A 24,942-nucleotide genomic window follows, 5' to 3' on the forward strand; every position below is an offset into this window, starting at 1 on the left:
CATAGGACATTAGTCTTGTTTTTGAATCTGCCACTTTCGTTTGTATATGTTTGTAATTATACTTATTATATTTCATTGCAGTTGATCTAATTTAATGACATCATTCCAAATAGAGCGAATTATACTCATATTGCAGAAAAACCAAAATATGGCGATGTCTGGTATTTCCAATATCGTGCAGATCTAGTATCAAGTATGGCAGACTCATTTTGATCAGTGTACAGTTAATCAGTATCACACTGCTGTAAATCTAGTAGCAGGGTTCATACGGTCATGGAAAACCTGGAAAAGTCATGGCATGGCATTTTTCAGGCCTGGAAAAGTTTTGGAAAAACAAAAAAACCCACAAAGTTTTGGAAAAGTCATGGAAAAGAGATATCTGTATACTTGAATATAGGTTATTTACTTAATTTCTGTCCTTGGCTAATCACATACTCTCACATTATTAGTGTGGTGTAAGCATTATCTTAATCAGTTTTACATAGATATACATATACATACACATACATATACATACATATGAAACTAAATAGATTGTTGCATGTTTTACTAGATGCTATAACAAATTTACATTAACATTTAGTCATTTAGCAGACGCTTTTATCCAAAGCAACTTACAAATTAGTACAAGGAAGCAATTTACACAACTATAAGAGCAACACTGAATAAGTGCTGTAGGCAAGTTTCAGGTGTGTAAAGTGAAAGAAGCAAAGCATAAGTAATGTATGTTTTTCTTTTTTTTTTTTTTTTTTGGACGTTATTGTTTTTCTTTTTCCACGCATATGTAGACATTGCATGAAACATTAGGTCATGAAAATTTACTTAAAAGTCTTGGAAAAGTCATGGAATTTTAGTAGTAAAAATGTGTATGAACCCTGCAGTAGTTATGTACAAGTCTCAAGGTTTGCTCAATCAGTAGGGATGTAACGATTCACCTGACTCACGAATCGATACGATTCAGGATACCAATCTCACAATAGGATTCAGTCACAATTTTTAACATTTGTTTTAAAGGGGTGGTCCAGATCTTTAAGCATTGGTTGTGTTTATAAGATGCAAAGCAATGTGTGCTCATGCTTCATTTGTAATAATTTTTTTAAAAAGTATGTTATTTTTTCATATATCTTGCTTTGATTACATACAGCTAACATGAAAACCACATATTTCCTTGTTCCTCTGAAAGGCCCACCCTCAAGAGGCTCTGATTGGTCAGCTAACATACTATGCTGTGATTCGCAGATCGGCTCCATGTCACCAGGAAAAGCGTCCCACAACCTTTCGCATTTCAGAATAGTGTCAGAGTAGCTGTTAGCCGCATCAATTAGTTCCTGAATCAGACAGAAAATGAAGAGCACACAGCTGAACCACATGCCTGCTCTCTAAAGTGTCTTTCAAACATATTCGGGTTATAAGCATGTGTAAGCAATATTAAACATCCACATATCTTTTGTGAGTTTGTTATTTGAGAATGCAGGGACATTTGATTGTTTGCAGCTTTGTAACTAAACTGAAAAGTGTAAAAGCTGAATCTCTTTCTCAATCAAACGCATATAGCCATTAATAAACACATGCAAATAATCACCATCCTTTATAATTTGTTGCGTGGGTGTTTGAGTTGATCCTGATCTTTTAATGTTTAATTGTGCAGCTTTACACTGACTGCATGAATGCATCCAGAAAACACCTTTAATTAATAAGAAAGCGTTTAGCTGCCTCCACAACTTCCATCATCATTTATAATTTAAGCCAAAATGCTTTCATACATGTCATTTGAATGATGCAGGAGGTGATCTGTCTGCGATCATTACAAATTTAGGATTAATCTATGACAAATTAAAATGTGCATTCGGAACCTTGATTTGTGATCTGTACAGATCATGGATCAACTATGATCCATTACATCCCCAGAATCTAGATAGTGAAATGCTCATTATCGCCTTTATTATCTCCACAGACTCTCTTAAAAACACCCCAAGGTGCTTCCTAGAGCATGTGTGTGTGTGTGTTTGTTTTGACCAGCGGGAGGTCAGAGAGTCCCTCAGCAGATGTTAATGACTGCTGACCTGCAATCTCTCTGTCCAGAGCGATTACCGTCCCGCATTAATGCTCTTCTTTTTTTCCCCTCCACGTGGAGCCGATGGCTGGATTTGTCCATCAATGGAGTCAATAAAGAGGGCAGTGACAGAAGAGTCCTGCTCATTAGATCCTGAGAGCGTCCTCTGTGAGACACTGATGGACAAATCACCGGCTCTTTATTAAAGATCACAGCTTTGCTTACTGAGGGGGTTTCGTGTCCTTTCTGCTGTCGCTTTATTAGGAGGCATGTTGAGGTCAGGTTTGGAAAATGTTTGTTAGGTAATGGATCTCTTATGAATGGATCTATTTAATTTTTTATTTATGTATTTTTTAATATATATTTTGTATGATATTTTGCATTTAACCATACAAATGCCGTTATGTAACTATTAAAAAATATATATATATTTAATAATTTCATTATAATTAAATTTTTTATATTAATTATTTAATAAGAATTTATTTTAGCACTTGTATATTTATATTTATTATTATTGTTATTATTATTATTATTATTACTTTTAATAATAATAATAATAATAATAATAATGTTATTATTATTTAGTTGCTTTTTATTATAAACATTTTTAAAATATGCATTTAGTGAAAATTTGTATATTTAATTTAGCATTTGTATATTTATATTTATTATTATCATTATTTTTATTATTATTAGCAGTTTTTTATTATACATTTAAAAGAAATTGCACTTGTTTATCTAGTATTATTGTTATTAATAATATTATTATTATCAATTAATTTTTTTATTATTTTATACTTAGGAAGAATATTTTATTTAGGAAGAATATGTACATTTATTTTAGCATTTGTATATTTAATTTGTTCTATTTAAGCATTTGTGATTATTATTATTATTATTATTATTATTATTATTATTATCATTAATCATATATTTGATAATACGCATTTAGTATGAATTTAGCTTTTAGTTTTAATCTTTATTTAATTGTTTATTTTTTATTATTTCATTTGCTTTTGTTTAATTGTCATTTTTATTTATATAATATTTGATATTTATATATCAATTATGGTTTATTAATTGTATTTTGTTTACTGTTTTATTTGGTATTATTTGAATACACATTCAGAGTTTTTATTTGATGGACACGAGAACAAAAGTTTACTAATTGTATTTGTACTATTTTTACTTTAATTGGCATTAGTAAAAAAAAGCAGCTATTTATTATTTTGCAGCAACAAAAATAATTCATAAAACATTTTATCTTTTTATTTTAATACACATTTAGTATAAATTTCCATGACTTAAAAAATAAACTTGTTTAATTATACTTCTAATAAAGTTAATTATACATAAATAAATAAAAAATTATTATAAAAATGATATTATATTAAAATATATCATAGTAAAATTATATATATATATATATATATATATATATATATATATATATATATATATATATATATATATATATATATATATATATATATTAAAGCATATTAAATAAAATGTAATAATTTAAGTAAGCTGTCATTTGAATGTAAATAGTCATTCTTTTCATTATAAACTCAAGTTATTGCCTGGGATTTATTTATGAAATCTTTATTGTTAAACTTCCTGCCAAATGCATATGGTCAACCATTATATTGAAAAGAGAAAGGATTTTGTTTTGTTATATAACTTTGCTATCAAACACATCAGCAGTGATCCATTAACTAATTTAATGCATCATGCTAATAGTGTTCTGCACTAATTGCGCGGGTGTGTTTGTGCCATTAACCTATTTGCATGATTGTTTTTTGGCGTGATGATGTCATTGAACTGGCCAAATGCAGGCCGTCTCCAGTGCCAGAGCTTTAGCTCGTCCTCGTCTTTTCATTCTGGCTGAAGGACATTACTCGTTCCCAGCCAACAGGCCTTTTTCACAATGCTGCAAAGGAAGCCTTCATCTGCGTCACTGGTAGCGTTTCATAATGAATGTGACGTACTCAAATGTTTTCATGCATTAATCCAGAATATGAGGGAAAGCGTGCCCATTCAGGCCCAGACCGCAGACGTCCATCAGCAAATCTACTTTATTAACCCACTCAATCACTGCAGAGGAGAGTAGGCCTGTGCAATATTACCATATGTACATATTTTATATCATTTTTTTTTTATATATACACCCATTGGCCACTTTATTCGGTACACTTAACAATTAGCAAGTTGGGACCCCCTTTTGCCTTCAGAACTGCCTTAATCCTTCTTGGCATAGATTCAACAAGATACTAGAAACATTCCTCAGAGATTTTGCTCCATATTGACATGATAGCATCACGCAGTTGCTGCAGATTTGTCGGCCGCACATCCATGATGCCAATCTCCCGTTCCACCACATCCCAAGGGTGCTCTATTGGATTGAGATCTGGTGACTGTGGAGGCCATTTGAGTACAGTTCATGACAAAGATGATTCACGATTTATGACATGGTGCGGTATTCTGCTTGAAGTAGCCAAGTGATGGCCATTGACAGCAACATGCCTTACTGCATTGAGTTGCTGCCATGTGATTGGCTGATTAGAAGTTTGAGTTACCGAGCAGTTGGAAACGTGTACCTAATAAAGTGGCCAGTGAGTGTATACATATATTGTTATCAGTGTATGATATTACTTGCATTGTGGTATGATATTTTTGTCAAATCACCCTGCCTTAGATGAGAGTCTTGTCGATTTGCATTTTTATTTGGCAAAAACCAAAACAAAATGATTACGTGTGTCTCCCAATGACGTATTGCGGTCTTATGATGCAAAACGATCAGTCTGTGCAGGAAAATAAACTTAATTGCCTTTAATCCAGTCCTGAGCGCATTAATGAGAGTCTGGAATGTACAATGACGTATTCACAGGCGGACACTGTCGGTGTGCATTCTTATAATTTAATTCAAGTGTGTTTGTATAGGGCTTTTTACAATTTGTCTCTTTTCAGCTTTAAAAGGTGCACATTACTGCATTACAATCAAAATAAGTTACAGTCAAATGGAAGTTATATGTACAGGGTGGGTCATTTATATGGATACATCTTAATAAAATGGGAATAATTGGTGATATTAACGTCTTGCTTGTGGCACATTAGTATATGAAGGGGCTTGTAAATAACTCATAAAAGAATAAAGTTACGTTAAAACCAAGCACACCATTGTTTTTTCTTGTGAAATTCCCAATAAGTTTATTAAGGTGTATCTATATAAATGGCCCACCCTGTACATAGTTAACCTGCAGTCATGTAGCATATAAGTTGAAGTAAGAATAATTAGCCCCCCTCAATTAATAGACCCCCTGTTTATTTTTTCCCCAATTTTTGTTTAACAAAGTGATTTTTTTAACACATAATAGTTTTAATAACTCATTTCTAATAACTGATTTATTTTATCTTTGTCATGCTGACAGTAAATAATACTTGACTAGATATCAAGACACTTCTATACAGCTTAAAGTGACATTTAAAGGCTTAACTAGGTTAATTAGGTTAACTAGGCAGGTTAGGGTATTCAGGCAAGTTATTGTATATTGATGGTTTGTTCTGTAGATTATCAAGAAAAAATGGCTTAAAGCGGCTAATAATTTTGTCCATAAAATGGTATTTAAAAAAATTCATGCTTTTATTCATGCCAAAATAAAACAAAAAAGACTTTCCTCAGAAGAAAAAACATTATCAGACATGCTGTGAAAATTTCCTTGCTCTGTTAAACATCATTTAGGAAATATTTTAAAAAGAGCAATATAATAAAAAATATAAATATAATAAAATAAAAAATCAAAGGGGGGCAAATAAATCTGATTTTAACTGTAGGTTATATTTATGTGTGCATGTTTAATGAAGTGTAGTTGTGTATTAAGTGTATGTGTTGTCTTTGAAGTCTTCCAAGGTTGGCATCATCTCTTTGTGAACGTGATACATGCAAAAATGACTTGCCATATCTGTAAAAAAAAAAAAAAAAAAAGGAGTTTAAGACAAAAATGACATGCCATATTTTGAGAAAAATAATGCTTAAAAATGATTTATTGGAAAACTATTTGTCTAATCAACCTAAAAAAATATATAGCAATGGAATCAAATGCAGAACATAGCTAAATTTGGGGCTAATTTAATTATTAAAATGTAATATTTCACATTTTTCTAATTCAAAAACGTTAAGACCAATTGGCATAAGGAGATATTGCCACAATCTTGCATGCAAAAGGCACATTTTGACCAAATTTGGGCCTTGTAGCATGAACCGCCTAGGAGGAGATACGTCTGTTTTCGAGGACAAAGTAGTATAACAGTATCTGATGTCTGTAGAGTGTGCATGTCTGTGTGTTTCAGCTCAAAAACAGACCACAGATCATTTTTTATAACTCTTTGAAACTGACCCTTTCAGGCTTTGATTGTAATTGTGCTGTTTGGTGACTGTTGCTTTAAATGCAAATGAGATCATGCTTATTTCAAAAGAGGGCGGAGCTACAGATGCTTGTGTGTCAGCATTGCGGCAGATTCAAAAACAAGACTGATGTTATTTCTGTGAAAAACTTTCAAGAGAAGTGTCTCAGATTTCGTCAGTCTCTTTATAGTCGCTGTTCATTTGCGCATGCTAAAACTCCCCATTTAGAATCCTCTTGGTCACTGACATCATCTTCAGCAGGTGAAAACTCTAATGGTGGACGGCTGCTTCTCACTCAGGGCTGTTATTGCTAATGAAGGAGAGGCTGTCACTAATGACGATGTACTGATGACACGTACAAAGGGAGAATGCCAATGTAAATTAGCATTTTCGCTGGACATCTTATTAAAACGTAACAAAGTTAGATTATTATTGCCGAGTTAAGTGGATGAAGTGAGCAAAACAAAACAAAAACAGCACCCAGGGAATGCAACCGTCCATCAAAGTGTTTCTGCAGACTGCTTTTATCAAGTGTGATTATTAAAAAGTAGAATTAATACATTTTTACCATTAGAAGCTGGTTATTTTCACACACTGATGCCGCATAACTTTGTTTAAACCCCTTATAAATGTGATTTCTGCATAGTAGGTCGTCTTTAAGTGACTGTAAATGAAGAGCTCGGTATTAGCAGATCACTTCTTCGCTTCTATTTGAATCCGGCATGTGACGCGTTTCTCTGTTCTCAGATCTGCGGATGTATCTGAGCTGTAATCTCACATCTCACGCTCCAGTTGCAGGATCTGCTTCTTGCTGTCGGAGTTCGCTAGCGCTCCTTTCCATTTAGTCACCTGACACTGTCATAACAGATCCGCCCCGTCAAAGTCAGCGTGAAAATCCATTCACAACACATTACACGTCTATAATCCTGATGGCTTTCAGACAGGATACTCCACTGAGCTCATGTGAATATGCTTCGTTTTGGCTTCATGTTGATTTAAAGGGGACCTGTTATGCAAAAATCACTTTTATAAGGGGTTTTAACACAGTTTTGTTTTAACAGTCTGTCACTATAACCAGCTTCTAATGGTAAACGTTCATTCTATATTTTTATAATCACACTTGATCTAAACATCTGCAGAAACACTTTGATTGACATTCTCCCTTGGTACATGTCATCAGAGGGGGAAAGTCCTGCACATGAGTGATGATCTCTCTCTCATTAGCATAAACAGCCCTGAAGCAGCTGTCCGACAGTAGAATTGTTACGCTGTACATTGTACCATCGTCTACATTTTTCAGAAACAATTTTCTTGACATTTTTGCTCAATATCATGATCTCCAAGCTCTTATGCGCTGCGTTTAAAGGGGAAGCGGAGGGATTTGACCTTTTGCAGGATCAGTCAAACATTAGTCTGTTCATCTCTGATGCTGCATCTCTGATCTGCTTTACACTGATCCTGTCGTCTGTGTGTCACTGCATCCCACATTAGGACACACTCTGCTTCTCAGAAATACTCTTGCTTTATTTTCTTTATCTGGCTGCTAGTCGGAAATCTGCTTTACTGGGCTGAAATCAGTGTAGTTTAAGACTGAAACTTAAAATGTGAGTCACTTTATAAGAGCTCTCTGTTTGGTAGATATAATTACATGTAAAACCACACTAATACTTGGCCTTTATGGTAGTCATTTTGAAATTATACAATTAATATAATTAAGTGAGCATGGCTTTAGCTATTTAAAACAATGTTCAATGTTAATAATTCTCTGATTAAATTCATAAATCCAACAACTATTCCAGCATATGTTCTATGTAGCGGATGTCCTTCCAGCCACAACCATGTACTGGGAAACAACCATACTCACATTCACACTCATACACTACGGCCAATTTAGTAAATTCAGTTCACCTATAGCGCATGTGTTTGGACTGGAGGAAACTAGAGCACCCGGAGAAAACCCACACTAACACAGAGAGAACATGCAAACTCCACATAGAAATGCTAACTGGCCCAGCCGGAACTCGAACCAGCAACCCTCTTGCTGTGAGGCGACAGTGCTAATCACTGAGCCGACGTGCCGCTTTTCTAATAAAATTTCGAGTGAAATGTTACACCGCATTGGATACGTTGTATTAAAGTTGATAACTTGGATACATTGAGAATTTTCATGAACTATCTTTCTATTGTAATTCTTTTTAAATTAGTATTACCCCTTTTAAGTGAACGATCACACAGGTGTGATCAGCCTTGGCTGGTCCATGAAGCATACGATCACACCGATATTATTAGCCTTGGCTGGTCCCTGAAGCATACAATCACATCGATATGATTAGTCTTGTGTTGTTCCCGAAGTCTACGATCACACTGGTGATAAGCCTTGGAAGGTCCCTGAAGTGAACAATCACACCGGTGTGATCAGCCTTGGCTGGTCCTTGAAGCATACGATCATACCGATATAATTAGCCTTGGCTAGTCCCTGAAGCTTTCCCAGACATGGGTTGTGGCTGGAAGGGCATCCGCTGCGTAAAAACCTGCTGGATAAGTTGGCGATTCATTCCGCTGTGGCGACCTCGGATTAATAAAGGAACTAAGCCGACAAGAAAATGAATGAATGAATGGTCCCTGAAGCATACAATCACACCGATATGATTAGCCTTGTGTGGTCCCTGAAGTCTACAATTACACCGGTGTGATTAGAATGTTCAGAGCGCACGTCACCAATTTTCAAATCTGATGGCGCGCGCTGAGGCACATAAAGAGGTGTGCAGTGCTTGTCATAAACCACAATCTATCCGTGCTTTCAAACAAATAAAATTAATTTTTGGTTTCAGACATTAAAATACATGCAAAATATACCATTTAAGGTTTGTAAAATACAACAAATGTCTATGAAGACCGCAATAAATAATAGTATTTTTCAACATAAATAGATAATGTGCTTTATTCACGTAAGATACACACTGTTTATGTTACTAAAATATTTTCTCTACTCCTCTCCAAGAAAGAGTTACTCACCTTCATGTATTTCAGGAGGAAAATTATGAATAAACATGACGTAAATCCAGCAGCTTGGATCTCTCCGGCGGTTGTTGCTAGAAGGGATACAGCTATGATCTGAATTTACTGAAAATTCTTTCATTTTTCGGCTTAGTCCCTTTTTCATCAGGGGTCACCACAGCGGAATGAACCGCCAACTTATCCAGCATATGTTTTCCACAGTGGATTCCCTTTCATCTGCAGTCCATCACTAGGAAACATCCATACACGCTCATTCACAACCATACACTACGGACAATTTAGCCTACCCAATTCACCTATACCGCATGTGTTTGGACTGTGGAGGAAACCGGAGCACCCGGAGAACATGCAAACTCCACACAGGTTAACAAGAAGTATTTATATTATTTATGTAATTACTCGTTAATTGTTTTTTTTTATAAGCGTTTCCCCTACCTCAACTCTAAACATGTAATGTAAAAATATTATTTGCTGTGCAATGTCACAAAAATTATGCAATATTGACGTGAGTATCCTCAGCTGTATCCCATCTAGACTACACCATGCTGCATGAGAGGGTAAAGTCTTGATGGGATACAGCTGAGGATACTTTTGTCAGTATAGCATAATTTTCGTGACACTGTATAACAAATAATATTCTTAAAGTACTGTGAGGGTTGGGTTTTGGATTAAGGTAGGGATAGATGCTATTACAATATAATTATTGCGTAATTTAAGTAAATTGAGTAATTTATTAAATACTTTTATAAACACTTCTTGTTAACCTCCAATTGCAGCTGTATCCCTTCTAGCAACAACGGTGGCGCTCATTACCCGTCGTATAACAAATAGTATGATCATTATTAAGCTGCTTAAAAGACAAAATGTAGGTTTTATCAAATATTTGAGAATTGGATTATTGGAAATTTCACAATATATTTGGAACATTTGTCAATATTTACAGAAAAGGGCAAAATACAATATATATATATATATGGTTACACAAAGAAAAACTTACATAGGAGGGTCAGCTGGAGTGTTTAAACTTGCATGAAAGTATTCAAGTTTAATCAAACTGTGTAGATTAAATGCTCCAATTTATATACTCTATATTCACTAAGAAATTGATAAAAATGTTTATTTTTGTAAATATTTTGTATATATGAATTTTTATATTTATTTATTGTATATAAAATTATTATTAAAATATTGTGTTAATTAAATCTGCTCTGTTTTATTTTATTTATAGTTTTTATAACTTTTTTCGTTGTATATATTAAGCATTTATACATTTTTATGTATTAGGAAGCTACATTCATATTAAGATACATTTGATCAGATCTTGCTTTTTCAGGGGATTGAACCCACAACCGTGTGGTTGCTAGTTCTGTGCTCTTCTATTTACAGGAAGGCTTATTGCTCTTATACAAAGCATTTCGCTTGGTTCTGGGGATTAATCTAAGTGAATGGTTGCAGAATTTCTGTTGCTTCTCTTTTAGGGCTTTTTAATGCACACTTTCTTTCTTAGCTTCCTGTTATAAGCTGTAATGGAAAGCCATCGATCCCTGACAAGAAGCAGACTGATGGTGTTTTAAGCCTGTGTGAATTTATCTGTGGGAATAAAGCGATTGTGTCTTGCCGTAATGTATTTGTTTAGGCTTGAGGACTTGGTATGACAGTCCTATCGCAGTCACAGTGCGTTTGCTTCATGGCACGCAGTGATTGCAGCTTGAGTTCATTTCTCTGGCATCCTCCATTACAGGGACACGTCTGCTAACTAAATGTCAGCGCAGTCTAAATGTTTTCATTTGTGTCAACTGCAGTACATTGTGCTGCTCGGGATGGGAAACACTTTCTAGAGGGTTGCGGGGAAGAATGAGTAAATCCATCTTGGGATTTGTAGTTTTTTTTGTGTGGTTAAAGTCTTGTGGTACCTAGTGACAGTATGACAGAAGCTCAAATCTATAGAAGCTTGTTTTCACTATTGGATAACAGAAATAGAAAGGATAAATTCCAACTTTTTTATTTCTTAGTTGGGCAGAATCAAGAAAGTCGGAGCTGCTAGAAATAAACGCAGAATTGATTGACTCCAGTTTACATTTTGCAGTGCAGACTTTTGTTCTCAGAATTCAGAGTTTAAACTTGACTTTTTCTGACCTTTTGAAGTTCTGACTTTTTAAATGTGATTTTAAATGTGGAATTCAAACCCTTTTTCTTTTTGGAATTCTAACTTTTGTTCTAAAAATTCTGACTTTAAATGTGGAATTCTGCTCCTAAATTGGAATTTCTGACTTAAAGTTTGGAATCCTGCCTTTAAATGTGAAATTCTGACTTTAAATGTGAAATTCTTACTTTTGTTCTTGAAATTATGACATTAAACATGAAATTTAGACTTTTGTTTTGGGAATTCTGGCTTTACATTTGGAATTATGATGTTAAAGTTGTAATTCTGACCTTTTTTCTTTGAATTCTGACTAAATTTGGAATTAGGATTTTAAATTTTAAATTCAGATTTTTTTTTGGAATTCTGACTTTAAATCGGGAATTCTGGTTTCAAATGTGAAATTCTTACTTTTGTTCTTGAAATTGTTACTTTAAACTTGTAATTTAGACTTTTTGTTCTGGGAATTCTGGCTTTACATTTGGAATTATGATGTTAAATGCAGAATTCTGACTTTTGTTTTTGATATTCTGACTTTAAACTTGGAATTCTGACTTAAAATTTGGAAATCTGACTAAATTGGGAATTGTGGTTTTAAATGTGAAATTCTTACTTTTGTTCTTGAAAGTTTGACTTTTTAAATTTAGAATTCTGATTTTATATGTGAAAGTCTGACTTGTTCTTGGAAGTCTGACTTTCAACTTGGAATTCTGACTTTAAATTTATAATTCTGACTTTTTTTTTTGGAATTGTAACTAAATTTGGAATTCTAATTTTAAATTTACAATTCTGTTTTTAAATGTGGAATTCTGACTTTTGTTCTTGAAATTCTCACCTTAAATTTGCAATTTTGACTTAGTTGTAAAACCGAGATTTTATGGATATAAAACGTCAAGAGGTGTAGTAAATTTGTGTTAACAGTTGATTGGTCTTCTCTGTCACCTTCTACACAGATGCGTAATCTTGGTGTTCTTTTTGTCGCTCCTCTTGAGCCCAGATGCTGAAAGACTTGTCCATGCTGTTATCTTGACTTTAAACTTGTAATTTTGACTTTTGTCTTTGTAATTTTGACTTTTGTTTTTGGAATCTAACTGTAAATTTAGAATTCTAACCTTTTTTTGGAATTCTGACTTTAATCTTGAAAATCTGACTTTTGTTCTAGAACATAAGGATAAGTTTACGTTTTCACTTTGTTATCATAATATATTTATATAAATCACAATTTTCAGAAATTACTGCACTGGAATTGCTCAGATTCGCATTTGCAGTTTTTCTCAAATAGTTCACAAATGCAAAGAAAATGTAAAATAGTTGCAATTATCTTTTCTTAATTTTTAATTTCATGGTTTAAGCAAGCTTCCATCAAAACCAATTATTCATGACAACCAACAACATTGGACGCAGGAAATGACATCTAATAATCACAATAACCTTTTTATAACCTAAAGTCATGAGAAACCAAGATGTTGTTAGGGAAAACCTAAGAACCTAAAACCTAACAACCTAACCCTAACCCTAGGGAATTTAAAAAACATAGAAATAGTTTTGTGGAACTGGAAATAACTTATATTAGTCAAATGTCAAAGTCAGTAGTAAATGTCTATTCGTCTTGGCTCTGTATGAGTGCGATTTCAAATGCTTTCAGAATATTAAGCTTCAGTTATCCAGTGATCATTGTGGAAAGTTATGTAAATGCATTGGTGGAAAGGTTTGGGTTTCACTCTATAATAAAGATGCACTGTGAGTGGTTTTGGATGAGAGCATCTGCTAAAGGACTAAAGTAAGTGGTTGCTTTGGGGCAAAGAGACTCTTGTAATTTCGTTAATAACACTGATTTGCCTTGTCTTGGCATGTGAGGACCATTTGGAGTTTGAACCCACCTTTTCAAGTCCCTCTCCAAGTTTTACTTCTGTTTGGCTGCACCTTAAATTCTGCTTCTGTTCATAGACTGTATTTAACTCCAGTCATTAATGAACGGCCTCATCAAATCAATGGCCATCATGGAATTTTTATAATGAGTCATAAAGTGCCTTAAGAATAAAGAAATGACCCGGAGCTGGGGTAATTACAGGGTGGCTAATGATGAAGTGTTCCCACAATCCAGACTGCTGCTGAGTCGCGTTCTCAGGCTCTCAGCTGGAGCGAGGCTTTCTCAGGTCACTCCAACCTGCTTATTGGCACCGTGTTGGTCTCACACCCTTATTACCCTTTCAACCAGAGCCAGCTGAGCAGGGCTTAAGAGCACCTGGTTTTTCCTTCAGTGATTGCAGGTTATTTCTTAGTCCACAAATGATTAGACTGTAGGACGTTTGTAGAGCAGAACATAACTTCTTTTATGTTGCAGTTGTCCAAGTGGTGTCATTTTCCTACTTTATGATACAGTATACAAAATGGCAGCATTATTTTGACGAAGGCGCACTTATACAATCATTACTTGTTTATAATTTGCCAATTTGCAGGATGACTTGACTTAAATAATAGTAGAACTACTGGCTTATTACCCACCATTTATTAAGATATTGCTGTTTAATAGTACTTCTAAATCCCTAATCATCCCTAATCCTACGCAATACCTAAACCCAACTACCTTAATGTTAAACTGCCTACTATTACCTTACTAAAAGTCTTAGTTGTTTGTTAACAGTGAGAATTGTACCTTTAAAATAAGATTTTTTTAATCAATTGTAAATGTCTATAAACCATTTCACTTGATTTGTGACTGGGTACAAGTAAAGCTATCCCTTTACCAAGATCCTCAGACAGGCCTTGCTCTGTAATCTCACCCATGTCATGGTATCGCTTTTGATCCCATGATTGGTCTAGTGGCCACTTTCCAACCATGTCTTAGGACAGAATTGCTTGTTTGCATTACAGTTTGGCCCTTTAATTGGAAAATAAGACGCGAGAGGTCTTGCTAAAGACGTATTATTTTCACTTTCAATTATATCAACCCAGTTGTGACGTCAATCTATTATTTACAAGTCTAAACCAATCACTAACATCTAGTTTTCTCTTTTACAGATGCAGCAGCTGTTCTATGAGAATTACGAGCCAAACAAGAAGGGCTACATCCGTGATCTCCACAACAGTAAGATCCACAGAGCCATAACCCTTCACCCCAACAAGAACCCACCTTACCAGTATCGGTTGCACAGCTACATGTTGAGCCGGAAGATTGCAGAGCTGCGCCACCGCACCATTCAGCTCCATCGTGAGATTGTGCAAATGAGCCGCTACAGCAACACCGAGGTGCACAGGGAAGACCTTCAACTGGGCATGCCTCCATCCTTCATGCGCTTTCATCCCCACCAACGTGAGGAGGTGCTGGAATGGGAATTCCTCACGGGAAAGTACATTTTCTCATCCTCAGATGGACAGCCTCCCCGTCGAGGCATTGACTCCTCGCAGAAGATGGCGCTGGACGACATCATCATGCAAGTTATGGAGATGATTAACGCCAATGCCAAGACACGCGGAAGAGTCATTGACTTCAAAGAGATCCAATATGGCTACCGAAGGGTCAACCCTATGTATGGTGCAGAGTACGTACTGGATCTGCTGCTGCTCTACAAGAAGCACAAGGGGAAGACTATGACAGTGCCCGTAAGGAGGCATGCGTATCTTCAGCAGACCTTCAGCAAGATCCAGTTCTTGGAAGAAGAAGAGATGGACGCTCGAGTCCTGGCTGCCAGGATCAACCAAGACTCCGACTCGCTGTCTTTCTTGTCCAACTCCCTCAAGATGCTCGTCCCGTTTAAGTTGAGCAGCCCAGGCATCGAACAACACGAACCCAAAGAGAAGAAGATCAACATCCTTGTGCCGCTGGCCGGACGCTACGAGATTTTTCTGCGCTTCATGGCCAACTTCGAGAAGATCTGCCTCATTCCCAACCAGAATGTCAAGCTTCTGATTCTGCTTTTCAGCACGGACAACAACACTGAGCGCATCAAGCAAATCGAGCTCATGAGGGAGTATCGCATGAAGTACCCCAAAGCCGATATGGAGATCAAACCGGTTTCCGGACCATTCTCCCGTGCTCTGGCCCTGGAGGTCGGCTCGGCCCACTTTACCAATGATTCTTTACTCTTCTACTGTGACGTGGACTTACTGTTTACTCCTGACTTCTTGACTCGATGTCGTGGGAATACCATACTTGGGGAACAGACATACTTTCCTATTATTTTCAGCCAGTATGACCCAAAGGTTGTCTACGCAGGGAAGGTGCCCAGCGACAACCACTACGTGTTCACATCCAAAACAGGCCTGTGGAGACACTATGGTTTTGGTATTGTCTGCGTCTACAAAGGAGACCTGGTCAAAGCTGGTGGTTTTGACGTCTCCATCCAAGGTTGGGGACTGGAGGACGTTGACCTTTTCAACAAGTTTGTCCAATCCGGGATCAAGCTGTTCCGCAGTACGGATACCGGCATCGTTCACGTGCATCACCCTGTGGTTTGCGACCCCAATCTTGATCCCAAGCAGTACAAAATGTGCCTGGGATCCAAAGCATCCTCGCACGGCTCCACGCAGCAACTCGCAGAGCTATGGTTGGAGAAAAACAACCACAGCTTCCGAAAGATCTCGAACTCCAATAATGAATCAATGAGGACAGAATAGACCTGGCAAGTGCACATTGTCCATCCGTCTTCCTCTTAATGGTGTTTTTTAAAACTACCTTATTTATTTTTTACAGGAAAAAGACTTCTGTGGATATATTTTGAAATAATAACTGGTTTTGTAAACTGTACAGGAGCTGGCCGTCACCTTCAGACTTGATCTTTTTTTAAGTAGCGTTTCAAATAACACAACAGTGACTTAAAGAGGACGATCTATTTTACAAATCCAATACTGGGCGTTATATTTATGGCACCTCAAAAACAGACTGCTGTGGACCTCGCCAGAAAAAAAATGCTTTGAAATGGAGTCGAAGAGGGAGTTTGGACACGGACTTGTGTGGTGTCTGGCAAGATGGTAAATGTTTATTTGTGAATGTTTACAGAGAGCGATGAACAAGTGATTCATTCTTGGTGAAGGGGATCTATAGAATAACAATCTTAATTCTGACAATTAAGGGCCATTGATCAACAGCTTCTTTTCGGTTCGTTTTTTCCAGTTTACTTGTCTGGAGTTGGGAGGGGGATCCATAATAACACTGTTTTGTTTTTATCGCTTTTGATTTATTGTTTTTATTGACTTCTGTGAATGAAACTGCTGGCTGTTGATCTCTCCCACTCATTCCCACTGTCTAATTTATTGAGCGTTCAGTCTTCGGGGCTGAGGTTGTGTATATTAGAGATTGTATAACCGTTTCAGTCATGGATAGTGTTTTTTTTCCCTCTCTCGATCTTGAATTACTTTAATTACCAAAGACTTTCTTTCTTTTTTTTTGCACAGTTGCTGTAGGTGATATTTGTTCAAGAGTGCTTGTTTTTGTGTGTGCGTGCGTGTATGAGTCCAAATGCAAGGCAGTAGAGCAGGAAAAAACATGTAATGTACTGTAGGATGGAGGTACCGATGACTATTCAACATGGCCCTATGAAAGTATGCCGACAACAAGCCACTTAAAGAGATTTTCTCATTTCATATGATCAGATTTCATTTACTCCTCTTGGTTATTTAAATTTTTTGATTCAGTTGGCCTTTCTCCTGTGATTGAGCCATGCACCCTGTGGGGACAACGGCCGTAACGCGGCCTCGCCTTCAGATTCGAGGACGATCCCCCACAGTAGTCTCTCTTTCTGTTGTCTTTTGTTTTTCTCTGGGGCGTTTTCATACTTCAGTTCTTTGTTAGCCCCCACACAACTGGGACAAAGTTTTATATTTAATAAAATGGAAAATGAAAAAGCATTGTGTTGCTTGATGTTTTGATTGAGCCATGCTTTCAATTCATCTTTATTTCTATAGCGCTTTTACTATGTAGATTGTGTCAACTGTGGATTGTGACTTACTGTTTACTCCTGACTTCTTGACTCAATGTCGTGGGAATACCATACTTGGGGAACAGACATACTTTCCTATTATTTTCAGCCAGTATGACCCAAAGGTTGTCTACGCAGGGAAGGTGCCCAGCGACAACCACTACGTGTTCACATCCAAAACAGGCCTGTGGAGACACTATGGTTTTGGTATTGTCTGTGTCTACAAAGGAGACCTGGTCAAAGCTGGTGGTTTTGACCTCTTCATCCAAGGTTGGGGACTGGAGGACGTTGACCTTTTCAACAAGTTTGTCCAGTCCGAGATCAAGCTGTTCCTCAGTATGGAAACCGACATCATCATCAGCAATTCATCTTCATTTCTATAGCGCTTTTACAATCTAGATTGTGTCAAAACAACTTGAGTTGTTAGATAGAAGTTCTAGTAAATTGAAACCGCTTCAGTCCCTTTTTCAGAGTTGAGGTTCAGTTTAGTTCAGTTTAGTCTGGTTTAATATTCATTGCTGAAAGTCCAAACACTGAAGAGCAAATGGCAAGGGACAAACTTCACCAATTGAAAAAAGTGAAGGTAAAGAAAAAAAGGATTTATACTAATTTGTTTGCATTTTAAGCCTGCTTGGAAAAATCTTTAATCTCTGTTCAAAACTAACTGATATGTACAGTAATGTATGGAAACCTCAAGAGTTTTGAGAGAAGAAAATTATTGGAAGATTTTTAGAAAAAATTAATCTAAATTGTGAGAAACTTGAATTGCAAAATATAATTCCAAAATTGCAATAACTCACACTTCGAGGAAAGTCACAACTGAGATATTCAAACTAGGACTGGGCGATATGGCAAAAAAGCAAACTCAATAATTAAAATGAAAAGTGAAAACTATTAGATTTAAATTGTTCGATGTTTTTCCCTATGCAATTCTAAGTTTGTCGCAGGGCTTGGCGATACGGCAAAAATTCGATATCGATAGTTATATTTTATATTGAACAATAACGATGTGTATTTTGATGTAAGTTGTTAATGCTTCCACCTCTAAAAGAGTATCCAAAGAGTATCAAATCCAGTATACTGCAGACGGGAAAGTGTACTTTTAGCGTGAAAAGTGAAATGAGCACGCTAAACAATACTGTATGTTGCAGCATGACCTATTTTCAGTTGATAATTTTTAACTCTTATATAGTTTCCTGCACATTTCCGCTGTGTGATTGGCTCTTAGGATCAAAATTGAGTAAAAATGTCCAGAGTTTATCATCGTTATCAACATTGTATCACGATTCGATATGATGTTGTTTATCGGCCCAGCCCTCGTCTAAACTGTATATTTTTTGTAAAAGTCAGAACTGCTCATAAAACCTCTAAGAAGAATTCAAAGAAGAAACGTGAAAATTATCAGATGTAAATTGTTCAATGTTTTTCCCCATGCAATTCTACGTTTTTCCTAGGGCGATACGGCAAAAATCTCAATAATTCATTCCATATTGAACAATAATGATAAATATTTCAATATCAGTTGTTAATGCTTCCAGATTTAAAAGAGTATCCCAACCCTGACTGAAGCCACAGAAATTAGAGGGTCCATTAAAATAGCATAACATATTTTCTGAAAATTGACCGAAAATGTAATGAATCTCTATTATCAATACTCTTCGAGTTTCCCATTGTTGCATATTTCTGCTGTGCGATTGGCTCTTGGGATCAATATCGATTCGATATGATATTGTTTATCGGCCCAGCCCTAATGTAAACTATATTTTGTGTAAGTAAAAGTCAGAACTACACATAAAACCTCAATGAATTCCAAGAGCAAAAGTGAAAACTATTAGATGTAAATTGTTAGATACTTTTCCCCATGGAGTTCTAAGTTCGTCGCAGGGCTGGGCAATACGGCAAAAATGCAATATCGATATTAATTTTCAACATTGAACTATAATGATATATATATATATATATATATATATATATATATATATATATATATATATATATATATATATATATATATATATATATATATATATATATATATATATATATATATATATATATATATATATATATATATATATATATATATATATATATATATATATATATATATATATATATATATATATATATATATATATATATATATATATATATATATATATATATATATATATATATATATATATATATATATATATATATATATATATATATATATATATATATATATATATATATATATATATATATATATATATATATATACATATATATATATATATATATATATATATATATATATATATATATATATATATATATATATATATATATATATATAGTTATCAGCTGTTAATTCTTCCAGCATTAAAAGAGTACCCCAACGATGACTGAAGCCACAAATTTGAGGAACCCTAAATGGCTAAATTAGATTCCCATTGCTATATATTTCTGCTGTGTGATTGGACATTTTTGCTCAATATTAATCTAAAAGACTCTAAAATCTAAAAGTTTATCATCGTTATCAACATAAATTTTATTGCGATGCGATATGATATTGTTTATTGGCCCAACGCTTATGTAAACTGTATATTGTGTGTTAATAAAAGCCAAAACTGCAAATTGCCAATGTAAATTAAGACATCCGAAACAAAACAAACTGCAGGATAAACTTAGAATTGCATGGGGCAAAACGTCAAAATTGTGAGAACATAAATGTCTGCTGTATTTATCAACTAACATGTAAAACTCTGTAGTGCTTACATGAGTTATTCCATAAAGAACTGTTTTTCGATGTGTAAAGTCATCTAAATCATGCTCTTTTCAAGGGCTTTGAGCATTTATGCGTTTAGCAGATGCTTTTATCTGAAGTGACGTTTATGCAATGATGAAAATTTCAGCAGCATGCATTTCCCCTGAGAATCAAAGCATTGACCTCGGTCGAGCACATTTGTGTAATTCCTCTGGATCTGCTTGCATATAAACAGTCACTCGTTGCTGTCATTGAAAGTTTAACTGGTGTACAGGCTTTACTTTAGAATGTTAAAATGTTCTATATTGTACTTCATTCATTTTCTTTTCGACTTAGTCCCTTTATTAATCTGGGATCGCCACAGCAGAATGAACCGCCAACTTATCCAGCACATGTTTTTACACAGCGGATGCCCTGTGAAACATCCACACTCATACACTACAGCCTATGTAGTTTATTCTATTCACCTATAGCGCATGTGTTTGGACTGTGGGGGAAACCAGAGCACCCGGAGGAAACCCACCGCAACACGGGGAGAACATGCAAACTCCACACAAAAATGCCAACTGACCCAGCCAGGACTCGAATCAGCGACCTCCTTGCTGTGAGGTGACACCTCTCAGCATGTTTAATTATTTAAATGCAGTCTTAGCAAGAAACAGAGACTGTTTTTAAAATATTATTTTCCATCAGTATTATTAATCATGTTTGCTGCGATGGGAATATGTCCGCGTGCATGTAAATAAAGCATCTTCTAATCATGCAGGCAGCATTTGGGAGCGCTTTAATGCATTAAAATGCAGCGTGTGTAATTCAGCTCATGAGCATGTGGATCAGAACCCTCAGAGAACAAGATGTCCTGATAGTATTGATTTAGTGGCGCAGAGAAAACGCAGGTATGGCTTATTTGTTTTAAATGAAGTTATTCGGTCAGCAGCAGAAACGGCAGATGGATTCATCTCTTCTCTTTGCTGACGTGGGAGTTTGTTCCTGAAGGTGACTCTTGTTGGCCGCTGGAGTTTTGGGGCCTCCTTTAATTACCTGGAATGTTTGCCGCTCGCCATCCAGTCCACATCTCTGAGAAACACCAACCAGGAGACTTGTTAAAAATAATTCTTTTTGTAATTTTTTTCAGGGTAATTATTAGATACCTCTAGATGAAAAAATATAAAACAAGCAAGTAAATAACTGGGTAAGAATAAAATCTGAAATCGGTCTGTTGGGTTTAGGGTGGGGGGATCGGTCGGTTGGGTTTAGGGTGGGGGGATCGGTCGGTTGGGTTTAGGGTGGGGGGATCGGTCGGTTGGGTTTAGGGTGGGGGGATCGGTCGGTTGGGTTTAGGGTGGGGGGGGATCGGTCTGTTGGGTTTTCGGGTGGGGGGGATCGGTCGGTTGGGTTTAGGGTGGGGGGATCGGTCGGTTGGGTTTAGGGTGGGGGGATCGGTCGGTTGGGTTTAGGGTGGGGGAATCGGTCGGTTGGGTTTAGGGTGGGGGGGGATCGGTCTGTTGGATTTTCGGGTGGGGGGGATCGGTCGGTTGGGTTTAGGGTGGGGGGATCGGTCGGTTGGGTTTAGGGTTGGGGGATCGGTCGGTTGGGTTTAGGGTGGGGGGATCGGTCCGTTGGGTTTAGGGTGGGGGGATCGGTCGGTTGGGTTTAGGGTGGGGGGGATCGGTCGGTTGGGTTTAGGGTGGGGGGCATCGGTCTGTTGGGTTTAGGGTGGGGGGGATCGGTCGGTTGGGTTTAGGGTGGGGGGATCGGTCCGTTGGGTTTAGGGTGGGGGGATCGGTCCGTTGGGTTAAGGGTGGGGGGATCGGTCGGTTGGGTTTAGGGTGGGGGGATCGGTCGGTTGGGTTTAGGGTGGGGGGGGTCGGTCGGTTGGGTTTAGGGTGGGGGGGATCGGTTGGTTGGTCAGCCAGAAAGTCAGGATTTACACGAGAACAGCAGACATGAATGGTACTCGCGAGATAAATTTGAGATCTGATAAAGCGTACAGAGCGGCCTCTGGCGGATTTGCGAAAACAAAAACTGCAAGAAAACGTAGCTCTGGGACTTATTTTGCTGTCTCTAGAAATGTATATAGTGGTACGTAATCAGAATGAACCTGGGTTGCATGACACCAGATTGACATTGTACCCCAATGTCGGGTCGTTTCATTTTGTTTGTAATTGAAAATCGAGATTACATTAGAACCCAACGTCAGGCCGATGTCAATGTTCAACGTCCAACCTGAAATCAACCAAATATCAACGTCTAATGATGTTACAGCTTGACGTTGTGTCGTTACCAATATGACATCATGCTGGATTTTGGTTGCCATAACTGATGAATAAACGTCAGTATTTGACGTCAATATGACGTTGGTTTAAGATGTTGATTTTATGTTGTGTTAGAAACTGACCAAAATCCAACCAAATATCATTTGACGTCATTATTGAACATCAAAATAATGTTGTCCTTAGATGCTGACTAGACATTGAATTTTGGCAACCAATCACCAACAACTCCAACTTAATTTTAACGTCTTATGACGAGGTGTGCCTGCTGGACATTAACTAAATGCACTACAGAGTGTTACGTTTACACACATCCACAAATTACTCATCCCTGCCAACACTCCCATTATTCCTGAGAGTCTCCTGTATTTCAGACCCATCTCCCGCCACCCTCCCGTTCTGTTATTTCTCCCAGAAAACTCCCATAATTTCAGCCCCCCATCATTCACCACAACCCCACCCACCCCCGTTTCTCATTTATTTAGTACAGTCTGTAAGACCCCCTGGTGGCCGACTTTGGTATAGTATCCGATCACATCGGCTACCCTAAAACCGATACATAGTAGTTTACATACCCGGTTCTTAGCTGTGTTATTCAGACACTTCACCTACGACACTAAGTCACCACCCCCTGACCACGCGGTCTCCCGAATTTTACTGGTGGATTTACACGAGAACAGCAGGCATGAATGGAAACTCGTGAGAAATACGAGAAAAAGCGTACAGAGTGGCCTCTGGCGGATTTGCGAAAACAAAAACAAAAAAAAAACAAAAAAACGCAGCTCTCGGACTCAATTTGCTGTCTCCAGAAATGTATATAGTGTATCATAATCAGAATGAGCCTGGGTTGCATCACACCAGATTGATGTTGTAACCCAATGTCGCGGGGATATTGCGTTATGTTAGTAAATGAAAATCGAGATTACATTAGAACCCAACGTCAGGCCGATGTCAATGTTCAACGTCCAACCTGAAATCAAACAAACATCAACGTCTAATGATGTTACAGCTAGACGTTGTGTTGTTATCAATATGATGTCTATCAGACATTAGATTTTGGTTGCCATAACTGATGAGTATATGACTTCAACATGAGGTTGGTTTAAGATGTTGGCTTTTGATCACTGTCCAACACAACCTAAAATCAACCAAAAATCAATGTCGTTATTAGACATCAAAATAATGTTGTCCTTAGATGCTGGCAAGACATTGAATTTTGGCAACCAATCACCAACAACTCCAACTTAATTTTAACGTCTTATAACATTGTGTGCCTGCTGGACAATAACTAAATGCACTACAGAATGTTACGTTTACACACATCCACAAATTACTCATCCCTGCCAACACTCCCGTTATTCCTGATGGTCTCCTGCATTTCAGACCCATCTCCCGCCACCCTCCCGTTCTGTTATTTCTCCCATAATTTCAGCCCCCCAGCCTTCACCACAAACCCCCCACCCACCCGCACCCCCCTGTCTGTAAGTCTGTAAGACAGCCGGGTTGCTGAATTTGGTATAGTATCTGATCGCAGTGGCAACCCAAAACCCGGTGCATAGTAGTTTACTTACCAGGTTACCCGGACACTTTACCCCCCGCCCCCTGATCTCCTGGATTTTCAGAGACAAATGTTGGCAGGTAATACTCACTACTCTTGAGTACTTTTGAAAGGGCTACCTTTTACTCATAGTATGAGTGATATTCACAGCAGATACTTTTACTCTACTTGCACTATATTTTTAGGCAAGTAATGGTACTTTCCAGTACTCCTTTCACCACTGCGCATACCTACTTTAAAGGAACATAAAAGTCCCTATGCACTGATAAGAAACTCAAGTCTCTTGAATAATAGACACAGTCGTGTCATCAAATACTCACCCCCTCAATATACAGCAGATTTTAAACCCATAAATTAGCCATTAGAACAGATACTAATATTGACTTAATCAGTATTCAGCACACAAATCTGTTAAAGTCTCAAAAATATACAGTCGAGGGTTTCATGACCTCTTAAAAACGAGTTTTTTTGCAGTGCTAAAAGCCCTAAAGTGTCCTGTTTCAGTTCACACTGGTCGTGTCCCAGTAGGCAGTGAGTATAAGTGCACTGTGTTTTGGGGTTTTCTACCTTTTCCTCCAATGTTCCTGCACTCAGAGCGGATTTTAATCTACTCTGTGGTTTTGATTCACTGTTGCTTTCAGTGGAGATTGGGCAGTTCCTCTAATACGGGCCTGTGATTCAGCACATACTCATGCTTTAGTTTGACCCACTGCTCCTGATATTTCCAGGAATGTGTGTGTGTGTGTGTGTGTGTGTGTGTGTGTGTGTGCATGTGTGTGTGGAATGAGCAGGTTTTGGGGTTTTGCTGGAAAAACTGAGAGG

The 24,942-nt window shown here is 37.0% G+C and overlaps 2 protein-coding genes across 2 annotated transcripts in view; both read left to right on the plus strand.

Annotated features, from left to right (window-relative positions):
- The window catches only part of chsy1 (chondroitin sulfate synthase 1), a 182,850-nt gene extending 165,386 nt beyond the window's left edge, over window positions 1–17,464 (plus strand). The window contains 1 exon segment of the mRNA NM_212678.1: window positions 14,641–17,464. Within this exon segment, the coding sequence (NP_997843.1) occupies window positions 14,641–16,236 (1,596 nt within the window). The 3' untranslated portion in view covers window positions 16,237–17,464.
- The window catches only part of pcsk6 (proprotein convertase subtilisin/kexin type 6), an 884,625-nt gene that overhangs the window by 396,845 nt on the left and 462,838 nt on the right, over window positions 1–24,942 (plus strand). The window lies entirely within an intron of this gene.

This window comes from Danio rerio, chromosome 7, assembly GCF_052040795.2.
Source record: "Danio rerio strain M-AB ecotype USA chromosome 7, GRCz13ab, whole genome shotgun sequence".
Taxonomy (NCBI): domain Eukaryota; kingdom Metazoa; phylum Chordata; class Actinopteri; order Cypriniformes; family Danionidae; genus Danio; species Danio rerio.